This window comes from Larimichthys crocea, chromosome XVI (assembly GCF_000972845.2).
Source record: "Larimichthys crocea isolate SSNF chromosome XVI, L_crocea_2.0, whole genome shotgun sequence".
Classification (NCBI taxonomy): Eukaryota; Metazoa; Chordata; class Actinopteri; family Sciaenidae; genus Larimichthys; species Larimichthys crocea.
The window spans coordinates 6506664-6519047 of NC_040026.1; the positions used below are offsets into that span (position 1 = coordinate 6506664).

General features: G+C 38.5%; 1 protein-coding gene across 1 annotated transcript in view; it reads right to left on the reverse strand.

Annotated features, from left to right (window-relative positions):
- Positions 1 to 12384, reverse strand: part of pemt (phosphatidylethanolamine N-methyltransferase) — a 54840-nt gene that overhangs the window by 39713 nt on the left and 2743 nt on the right. The window contains exon 3 of the mRNA XM_027289755.1: positions 11436 to 11543. Within this exon, the coding sequence (XP_027145556.1) occupies positions 11436 to 11543 (108 nt within the window). The remainder of the gene's footprint in view (positions 1 to 11435; positions 11544 to 12384) is intronic.

Consider the following 12384-nt stretch of genomic DNA (forward strand, 5'->3'; position numbering starts at 1 on the left):
CCTGTTATAGTTGCACAGTTAGTTCCCACATTCTGTTATCTAAAGCTCAACGTCACGTCCACGTGATTTTTGCTGAGATGTGTGCCTAAGGCAGTGAGATAAAGCAAGAAAGAACAGGCTGACCATTTTTCTCCCAGCGCCTCGGTGTCAGCATGACATCTATCTATTGCAGCTGTAGACCTGATCTCATCGCTGTTATGTAGGGAACAGATCTGACTGTGAAATAGTTTTAAGAAATCTTCAGAGGCCGGGATAACCTGCTACTGTCCAGACAAGTCAGGAAATGAAACAAGGCATCATCCTAAACAAGAGTGCAAACATCATCTAGGCAAAAGTGTACATGACCCATAGTTTTCATCTTCTTCACCACTTCAGTTACTGTTACCTCTGCAGTCACTCAGCACAGGAATACTGTACATTCCTGTTGCCCAGGCAACTGCCTCACAAGGGTAACTCTAAGTAATGAGTTATGATGAGTAATGATTATTAGGTGATTAAATGCAAATTCAGTATTAATGATTGACAAAGGTTAAAGGTACCCTGAGGACTTCTTACCAGCTTTCTCACCAAAATATACTCATTGAGGCCCATATATGTGTTGAGTGAACTTCCTTTCTCACACTTGCAACAATGATTTTTGTCTTACTGATTTATTGCCACTTGCAGATCACTAACCCTTGGTAGAAATGTGTACAGCCTACATGACTGTGGGTCAGGATACTAGCCCTCATAGAAACATTGCTCAATAGCACTTCTAGTGGTCAAAAAACTCAATTACTGTAGGTGCCTTTGATTTTTCCTAATGGCACAGTACAGTCCATTATTTCTTTTTTCTGAACTGAAAATAAAAAGATAACTATTGTGTTGCCTTTCAGGCATAAATTTGAAGGATCTGTTATTTTGAGGGGCCATTTTCGAGCTGGAAGTTTCCGGGTTTTCAGGTTGTTTGGGTCAGTAATTTGAGGAGGCTAGCTGAATGTGCACAGCTACATTTCTGTGTTCAACCACATGTGTTTCATCACTGTAAACGCCACAGAGGCAACGTCGTAAGTGAATAATTTCATAGTTACATTCATAAGTTAATGTTAAAAAGTACTCTTTACATAAAAAATGCATTTGATTAGTTTGTAACTAAAACATTTTATTTACATTTATTTACATGAGAAAAGCAGGTTACAGAGCTAAATGGTAATTTTGTATTTGTCTTTGTTACAGTTTTCATTCTGACCTTGTACAATGAGAGAAAGAGCCACAGTAAAGAGCAACTAAAGCTTACTACGACTCACGTCTTCAATAATAAGGAAGAGTTTAGCTAGTTGTATAGCTGCAGTTGCTACACTGCAGTGAGGACAACATAACTATTACTGCAACATAAATTCAACAAGTACACACTAATACATGAAGATTCTCAGTATGATGCTCTGCTCAAAGAAGGAGGGTTATAAAACCAACTGGTAATTCATGGTGGTAGTAATCATTGAGATAAGGACTAAAAACACATTGGTTACAAAAAAAAAATGAAAATGTGGTCCTTGATAACTTATCACAAGGTTGTCATGCAGAATCAACTCAGGCTCTGACTCTGTAATGATTTTACAACAAGTTCTCCCCATCGAGAAAACAATAGCAGAAGAAATATTGTACACCACAGTGATGTAACTAGCGTACATATCATACATATTAAGATGTAGATATACCAATAATGGCCTCCAAGTTAGCAGAGGAATGTGAGAAGAAGAAAAGTTGCAGAAAACACTAAAGAAGAAGAAAACTACTTCTTCCCATTTCTTGCTAGTCTTGAGTTTAGGTGAAACTGTTGTCAACAAGATAACTAAAGGAGAGAAAAAGTTTATTAATTGACCAACACAAAAAAGGACATATGTGGAGAGATGGACAGCCATGTAGCAGCATACTGGGAACAGTTGGAGGTTGCAGCACCCTGGCACTTTCAGGTACCAGTCCACGCTCTATGCTGTGGTCCATGCATGAACAGCCACCATCCAGTTCCTCAAACCAACTTATTTTTCACAAAACCTTTTTGGCCAAACCTTCAGTGTTTCATTATGTCCCTATTTTCCTATTAGCAAAATTGTGATTGAAGAATAAGTAAACAAGACCCAGTCAGTTGGTTTTTAAAATGAGATTTAGCAGGAAAAATGATAGGGATCCGGACAATTCTTTCATATCTAATTCAACTTTGGTGACTTGACTTGTCATAGTAGATTAGACACATGAATTACCAAGGTTTACCAAGGGTTACCAAGGGTACCACGGGTTACCAATGTGCACAATGTCAGGGTTCTGGAACTTGCAAAAATGAATGGTATGCAGCCATCATTAATTACAACTACTGCATACTTTTCACTCAATAATCTACTCTGCAGTGGGGAGTAAGTAGAAAACTTTAGTCAATCTGTTTTGGCATTCACAGCTCATTCACATTTCTGTCAGGCTGCTAATTGGTCAACTGAATGTGCTGCTTTCCTCCACTCACCGAACATAGTTGGCCCAGAGAGCCAGGGACACATGAGAGCACATTTACTGAGAAATTCTGGCAGCTCTCCTCAAAGTAGTGGAGCAAAGGTCTGTTCACAAAGTTGCTAAATTTAGCAATAAATATGTTACGTTGACCGCCCTGATGACATCTCCCCTACGTTATTTTTGTTGCACCTATTGGTGCAGGACAAAGTACACCTTTATCATTCTTACTGGCACACTGGAGTCCATCTCTGCCTAAATGAAAAAAACTTGTGGGTGTGCAGACTGAACAGCTAATCACTAGGTGCGAATGAACATATAAATTTCATCCAGGCAGGTATAGAGTATAAATATGTGTTTTTGGGGCAAATGGAAAATGGTTCAAACTGAATAAAAGATACTGAGCCACAGATAATGTCCATTCACCATTCACAAATAATTACAGAGTGCAGAAACTTCAGCGGTCAAACTCACACAATTGAAATAAGGCAAATGGTGATTGCTCACAGGGAGGGGTAAGTGTTAAAATTAACGTAACAGTTCTTCCTGTGGATGAGCGGATGTTTGTTAGGAAAAAGGTCAAGGCTTAGATTAATAATCAGAAAGGCTTGAGCAAATTTGATTTTAATTACATCTTGTGATGACAGAACAAATTTAAGAGACTAAGGCAGGAGAGACAGACCAATCATCAAGGACAAAGAGTAAAGATGACAAATGTGTAATGTGGAAGAAAAGACCTGTGGATCATTGGGAGAGGCAAGAGGGGAGATGAAGGCCTAGTCATATGGGAAAAGAGAGAAAATTACTACCGTATGATTCACCCTCACTGTGACAAAACCACTGAGCTGCAGGACAGACTGAAAGGAGAACACGGGGTGCAAAGAGAAAAAAGCAGTGCAGAAGTAGAGTGATCAAAACAAAGGAAATGAAGAGCAGGGGAAGAGGTAGTCCACAGGGAACATGCCAGACGAACTGTCACAAACACACTGCAAAACTGCAAATATTAACCCATTTTTAACCTTGGTGATGTGTCCAGGCTGAAGTGGTGCTGCATGTGACTGCCTATTCTGTCAGCTCATGGGGCTGCGCATAACCAGTGATGGGAAATCTTTTAGGCACACAGGAATTATTAGGCCAACCAAAAAACAGTATTACCCAATCTGTAGGATGGTAGTAGGTGCTGTTGCATTTCATGTCAATGGCCTGAGTGCATGTGAATCTGTGCATCTGTGTCTGTGCCAAATAAAAGTGATAAAAGCAATAGTGTCCATCAAGTTACACACAAAAAAGACTTTACCCATTAGCTTACCGTGTGAAGTAAGAGGCTGTAAAACATTGATTACACTTTTTTGAGAGTTGAACCATTCAGTCTGATCTGGAAGAGCCACAAGAGCCACATCCCTGTTCCAACAGAGGGTTAAACCGGAAGTTAGCATCTCAACAGGCAAAAGTCTCTAGTGTGTTTATCTATGGGCCACATAATGCCAACATATGCAGAAGATTGGGGTCATTTTATGCTTTACATTTGACTTTTTGGCTTCTGGGCAGATTCCATAATGATGAAAGGGCATCCTCCTAGCTCACTTGGTGCAAATGCTTGCCACTCTCCCTACCTTTCTGTCACGTTTCAGCTGTCACTATCAAATAAAGGTTCATAAGCCCAAAAAATAATCTAAAAAGGGAGCCCCACCCTTAATGCTGTATCCTGTTCTGTTTATACATCCATGGTAGCACCAGATGGGACTGAAAAAGATACTGACACCTAAGCGGCAACCTCTGTGGCTAGGAAATTAAGCTAATGCGTAAGTGCAAAAAATCCATAAGCACCAATATTAAAATGTCCAAATTCACAGCAGAAATAAACATATTTACAGCCTGGTACAAAAAACGTTTTGGTCTCTATAGCTAATTTCCCTGTTCATGACAGCTGTACTGAGTTCTATTTAACTCACTTGTTCAAATTATGTTAAGGCTTAAAGTTATGCATTATTAACAGCGTGGTGGTTTTAACTGACAGGTAGCCGGGCCCATTATTCAATACTTTTAGTTGCAGTTCAAGATAAGGCAGTCAAGCATTATCTATAACAGTATTAAAGTATATCAAGGACACAAAACATGATTTTAAGCAGAATTAGTGCATTTACAACACACAGCAAGATGTCTAAATCCTGTCATGTATCATTGAGAAATATAAGCTGATGAAGTTGTAGTTGTAGAAGTAACTAAAATGGCAAAAATAAAAAAAATTTCCACGCACACACTCCACAGAAATGAACTCTTAAAGAAAGTAAAAATACTCCCAGGTAATTGGATTCAGGCTATTCTGAGTTCAACTCACAACATTTCAGTACCTCATCTAAATACAGAGGCTAACCTGCCTTGCCTCTATTAAATTCCTTACTTACTTACCTACCTTGCTCCTTGGATGTAAGAGTGGAGGTATACTGTAGAGACTGTAGGAAGAGTGGTTGGACTGTCCAATATGAGGAATAGGAATATGAATGAATATGATCAGACAGAAAAAATGTTTGTTGGCATTCCTCTAACATTTTGCACGGACCTGATATTACTTTATGTTCCTCTAGATATAAGAAGGTCATATTTTCCCAGACACCATGTAGGGTTGCCTGATAGGCAACTTAGACTCCAAGACAGAGTCTTCTTTATGAGTAAATACACATTTAATTTGATGTTTTTGTAAAATATAATGTATTTATGATTACAATGATGGTTTATGATTGTCTGATGTATCTGAATGTATGGTTCCCACCCTTGAGCATTGTTTTTAATATGACAATGAACTAGAACATGCCTCCAGACTATGGAAGGGTTATTTGATCAAGAAGGAGTGGGATGCTTTAGCTCAGTCGCTAGAGAAGCCGCCCCAGTGAGCAGTGACTCATTTAACCATTGACTCAGTTGCACACCACACTGTTCACACCTGCACAGCAGGACACACGTCCCATTATCACACAGTAGCCCTCTCCTTACAGAAGAGAAGCCAATTTTTATTTTTTGTATTAAAGTAAATGCTGCATCACATGACCTGGCCTCCACAATCACCCAACCTAAACCCAACTGAGATGACTGGGAGATGGACTGCAGAGTGAAGGAAAACAACCAACAAGTGCTCAGTGTATATGGGAACCCCTTCAAGATTGTTGGAAAAGCCTTCCAGGCCAAATTCCATATTGCTATTTTGTCATTTTGACATCTTCGGTGTCCATCTACAGTGGAAAACAAAGAAAAATAAAGAAAAACAGTTCAATGGGAAGGCAGTCCCAAACTTTTGACTGGTACTGTACTTCTGTCCATACCCAATAGATAAGATGAGATGCTCACTCATGACTACGCCAGCTGACTTTCAGATGCTTTAGACTTAATTAAAGTAGCATAACGCTGAGTGCTTATTCCAAAGTAATCTCAAAAATCAGTGTCAGTCATTAACCAAAAAATCAATAGAGAAGAAATGTCATTATTCAAGCACCTGGGCTTGTAAGGATTCAGGTCCCAGACAAAAGACAAAAGTAGATGGGCAAAACTATTAGATTCTCACCATTTCAGTCTGGCCCTGACCTCTAAACTGCTTGTGACTGAGCACCCAGAAAAAAAAGAGTAGATTGTCTCTTTAGAGTGGAGTAAAACCATCCAGGAACACAATTTGACCCAAAAAATAGTAAATGCTGCCTCTTAACCAAGCTGCATACATGTTGTACCACTAGTTAATTACTAAGTCAGACTGGAGGGTCAATGCGTACTGCAAAGCATCTACACTTCAGACTATTGTGGTGTCAAGGTCCACTGTTATATGGAAGTGACATGAATTGATTGAACTGAAAAAGGAGGGATAAACTGTCAATTCATTTATTAAACATGCACCCCACCTACAGTACACCACTTCCACGTCCATACTGAGCTTCTGTCATTATAAGTAGACCTCAGATGGGGCAGCATGCATTTCACACTGGTACCAGCAATTGTTCAAACCAAGAAATAAGGCTGAAGTGTTGGTGTAAAATGTGACTGAAATGTTTAGACAGCACACGGAAAATATAAAAGAAATATATGAAACTTCCTCATTCAATGAGCCACCAAGGCAGCCTTGAAAAAAGTTGTTAGAAAGTTAAAGCAGAAGAGACAAAAGACACAACTCAGCAAAAGCATTTTCGAATGGTGGATGCTGAAATAAAAGAAATAAAAATAAAAAACTCTTTGCTAACACGTTTTGTATGTGCAGCTTGATTCTGCACAGGTTGTCACGATACAAGCTGAAAAAAGAGAAATCAGTCGATAAAAGCGTGACTGATTTTTATTCTCATATGAACAATGTGTCAAATGGCTACTGTATGTAACAGGTATAATACACCATCAGTTATTGAAAAATAAATTGCTAGAGTGACCTGTATTTTCGTGTACAACCTACACTAATGCATACACTATATTTTCATGCTTGGAATGACATGAGAAACTGAGAGTTTCATGAGACATAGCAGAGAAGTATTAAATCATAATGGAGAGCACACCTGTAATAACAGGTAACCTGCCTGTCACTTAATGTCATTGCTGACGTGGTTATGTTGTTTTTTTTGTTTTGTTTTTTAAATTGTAAATGTCGATGCATACCTCCAGCTCAACTTCACAGGTAAAAAGAAAGAGACTGTCCAAATAAAGATCTTCTTAAACTCACATTTTATGCTATTTCTTGGTAAGCAGTATGAATAACAGTGTCAATATCATGAAAAATATCAGTATTGGGATCAGTATTAGTATCAGTAAAGCCTAATGGTACCCATCCCTATACCTGTCAGTGGGAATAAGATCTGCCACCCATGACAGATCTTTGTTCCAGTGACTAATAAATGTATTGTTTAGTCATCCTCTGGTGTTTCTGTAGTCTAACAGGTCGTTTCCTATTTCCATTTATCAATGGGTTCTTTCTTCTTCCAAATATACCAAATAGCAATAACAGGAAATGAAGTGTTTGACACTTAGAAATGGAGGAAGTAGGAGGTAGGAGGTAGAAAGTTCTGAACAAAACTGAATTTGAACTACCTGATGACTGCTGTACATATTTAGCAGGTAAAAGTAGTGGAACATTTAGAAATAATTTTTTGAATAAACTTTTAAACGTTTTGTACTCATCAGCCTCAGCATTAGTGTGCTAAACCTTCAGCACTATCAGCAACAAGGTACCAGCACAGCACATGCAGCACATAGAATCCCATGGAACAAGGCAGACAGTGTGACCTGCAACGAATCATACGAATGAAGCGTACTTTACTGCTACCTACCACCAAAATGTCATCATCATGTATGAACATGTTCTTTGGAGGTGTACAAAGATACGACTTAGTGCACTAATGAGCCGGTATGTCTTCCCAGGAATCCACCAGCAGATGTCAAAGCCCATGTGACAGAGGAGTGATTAGATATATTAGAAATAGCTTTGATAGAAGGAAATGTATTTATAGACTTCTTTCCTCGCCTTTGAAGGGATGGTAGTGAAATTAAGTCAAATGAAATACCATCCTATCACTCTTTACCTTTGTAAAAACACTGCATTGTAGCTAACAGTTGAACACATGAGATGAAAAGATCTTTTTTTAAGCCAAGTTCCATCAGTCCTAATGCTGTTTTCCTGAATAACCCCCATTACAGCTACTTAGAACCTATCTTCCAAATGCAACATGCACAAAAAGGGTGATTTGGGATCATGTGCAGGACCAAGAGCACATGAGCAGCATTTACTTTAATAAAAAATAATTGGCTTCTCTTCTTAAGGAGAGGGCCACTGTGTGATAATGGCACGTGTGTCCTGCTGGGCTGTAAATGTGTGGATGGTGGACTGAGTCAATGGTCAAAGGCGCGACTGCTAAAGGTTAGTTAAATGACATTCTGGAAATGAAACCGGTGCACCTGTCAAAGCAAATCCGACAGCCGAGCAATTATATGATGATGATGAACAAAAAGAGCCCATTATAACTATGTAACACAGCAGAATATCTGTCTGTCTTAACCTCTTGTGATTTGTTCAATTTGTTACTCTATTCACAATTATGACCTGGCGACTTGTCCAGGGTGTGCCCCACCTCCCACCCAAAGTCAGCTAGGACAGGCTCCAGCTCCACCGGGACCCTGATGAGGCTAAGCGGTTACAGATAATGGATGAATGGATGGATATTCATTTATTTTCTTTGTCTTATTCATGCTTTAACATTTTGAATGTGTACACTCTTAGCACACCAACATTGTCCATGACCTGATACTGGGACGCAGTATTACGTAATGTATAATCTACTAGATATTAACCGTAATCATCCTCTTGATTTCCTGATGATGATCCTAAACAATTAAGATACCTGAGATCCCATCATAAAATTCATGTAGCCATCTTGTCGGGGAAAAATAACCCTCTGTGATAGACAGAAGGGCAGTTTTATCAGGCCCAGGGACACTGTTGAGACAGTTTGTCTTGATTGGACAAAGACAGATCAACAGTCAATGACAGCCTATCTGCAGACAGATATGTTATTTTCAAAGCTACAGTACATAGCTGGCAACACTCAAGATCCCAGTTTGGCTTCTTTCACTACGTTAACGAGTTATTAGTAATTATTTTTGTTGCCATTCAATATTTTTTAATTTAAGATGTCACTTTTGTTTATTTTAATATGTGCCCTGTGTATGTAGAGCCTCAGAAGGACAACATATCTCAAGTGGAAGTTCATACGTTGCCCCTAAAACTTCTCCTATCCACCTGGTGCCCCAACTAACCAGAAAGAGAAGGTAGTGTAGCATGCTCCCTCACTGGCTTCCCACAAGACAATCACTTGGCACCTGGCCAACAGCACCACTGCCAGACATTTTTGAGTTGATGAGATTCTTATGATTACTGATTAGTCACAGCTATGCCCACTCTTTGCAGAAGAGAGGCCAATTATTTTTTTATTAAAGTTAATGCTGCTCATGTGCAGGTCCTGCACATGTGCAGATTCTGCACATGATCCCAAATCACCAATTATAAAAAAGAAGGAGAGTGATGAAGTGCTGCATCACATGACCTGGCCTCCACAATCACCCAACCTAAACCCATTTGAGATGATTTGGAGATGGACTGCAGAGTGAAGGAAAACAGCCAACAAGTGCTCAGTGTATATGGGAACCCCTTCAAGATGGTTGGAAAAGCCTTCCAGGCCAAATCCCATATTGCTATTTTGTCATTTTGACGTCTTCGGTGTCCATCTACAGTGTAAAACAAAAAAAAAAGAAAGAAAAACAGTTCAATGGGAAGGCAAACCCAAACTTTTGACTGGTACTGTACTTCTGTCCATACCCAATAGATAAGATAAGATGCTCACTCATGACTACGCCAGCTGACTTTCAGATGCTTTAGACTTAATTAAAGAGGCATAACGCTGAGTGCTTATTCCAAAGTAAACTAAAAAATCAGTGTCAGTCATTAACCAAAAAATCAATAGAGAAGAAATGTCATTATTCAAGCACCTGGGGTTATAAGGATTCAGGTCCCAGACAAAAGACAAAAGTAGATGGGCAAAACTATTAGATTCTCACCATTTCAGTCTGACCCTGACCTCTAAACTGCTTGTGACTGAGCACCCAGAAAAAAAGAGTATATTGTCTCTTTAGAGTGGAGTAAAACCATCCAGGAACACAATATGACCCAAAAAATAGTAAATGCTGCCTCTTAACCAAGCTGCATACATGTTGTACCACTAGTTAATTACTAAGTCAGACTGCAGGGTCGTTGCGTACTGCAAAGCATCTCCACTTCAGACTATTGTGGTGTCAAAATCCACTGCTAAATGGAAGTGACATGAATTGATTGAACTGAAAAAATGAGGGATAAACTGTCAATTCATTTATTAAACTTGCACCCCACCTACAGTACACCGCTTCCACGTCCATACTGAGCTTCTGTCATTATAAGTAGACCTCAGATGGGGCAGCATGCATTTCACACTGGTACCAGCAATTGTTCAAACCAAGAAATAAGGCTGAAGTGTTGGTGGAAAATATGACTGAAACGTTTAGATAGCACACGGAAAATATAAAATAAATATATGAAACTTCCTCATTCAATGAGCCACCAAGGCAGCCTTGAAGAAAGTTGTTAGAAAGTTAAAGCAGAAGAAACAAAAGACACAACTCAGCAAAAGCATTTTCGAAATGGTGGATGCTGAAATTAAAAAAAAAACAAAACAAAAAAAAAACACGTTTTGTGTTTGCAGTTTGATTCTGCACAGGTTGTCACGATACAAAAATTTTTGATACCAAAATATAAATACCAAAAGTGGGAGAATTTTCTTGTATCCATTAAGACTCCAATCATGAGTATAGTGTCTGCTATGGAAGTATTTCTGTGCCACCTGAGCTTCAATATGAATTTCTAATACTGAATTTTTTCAGCATCAAAATCAAACTGGGTTAGTGGTTAGGGTTAGTTAGGGAACTTGGCTGGACATTGGCTGAATTGAGACAGGGATCAATTGCTTCTGCCTGGTTACCTGGATGTTGAGTCTGATTCTTTTTGACACTGATTTTTTTTTTTTTTTTTTTTTTTTACACTGAATTTTTTGAGATGTCAAATTTTGAAAAACTGAATATTTTGAGACATTGTTTTTTTAACACTTAATTTATTTTACCATTGGAAAAAAAATCAGAGGCAAAAAAACACTGTGCTAAAAATCTGATGGTTTTTAAAATTCGAAGTCTGATTTTGATGCTGAAAAAATTCAGTATTAGAAATTCATATTCAAACTCAGATGGCACAGAAATACTTCCGTAGTCTTCTAACTTTCAGCCAATCAGTCAGATAATCACAGGATTTTAAATTCCCATTTGTTTTTTAATCAGTAAACTTAATGAGCTAATGTTTTGGATAAGAGGCTGTACAAGATTAATTTAATACACACAGCATGAGCTACAGCAGTTCTTACCACATTCCAAAAGAGAGGGTTGAAAATGATGGCAATCACAGCGATACAAAAGCTGGAGTCATGAAAGTCGATGTGTTTCAGTAGTTCTTCCATCGGTGTCAAGTCCATCTGAAAGAAACAGCCATGTGAAAAATACTTTTACACATTTTACCTGAAAATGGATGGATATAAAAATGTGGCCAATAATATAATCTACCGCCTTAAATATTGTCAGAGGAGAAAATGAAAACATCTGTTTGCTTCGAACATTTCCACCTCAGCCAAGGGTAAAACATTTATTCTATTTTAAATATTTGTATTAATTGGAAATATGTATAAAAACAGGTGGATGGAAACACACTTTTAGATTTTACACGTGGGCTGTGAGACTTCATTCTTTACCAGTGATAATATACAGAATGGACGTCGTTTCACTCATAGGTTTCTGAAGAGCTGTTGGAAACCTCAAAATCTGTGGCACCATCTGGCTGCCACCATGTTGGTTGCCCTGCTAATCTAAAAGTCAGCAAAAATGAGGATCACTGATGATGGCTGAATGACGCTTAGGTGCTCAAACAATTTGTGATGGCATCCACCTGTCAATCAAAGTTGTTAGCTGATTGGCTGTTCGTGTGTTTCTGCCAGCAAGAACGAACCATGTAGACAGCTCCGCTTTGATAGGAATTCGCTTCAAAACAAACAACTAGCTAAGGTTCTGTCTCGCCCAGTTTCAAACTTGTTTCAGTCTAATTCTTACTTCACCAGTATTATGTTTATCATGCACCAAACAACATTATAAGTAATAAGTATTTATAACTTGTACAAATACACTGCAAAAATAATAATAATAAAAAAAGTGACTTACTTTGTCTTGTATAGAATCATGGTTACTCATTTTGGTATCGTGACAACTCTAGTATAAACATTTTCTCTAACTTTACCATGTCCTTTTGTCACTGTTACTGTATAA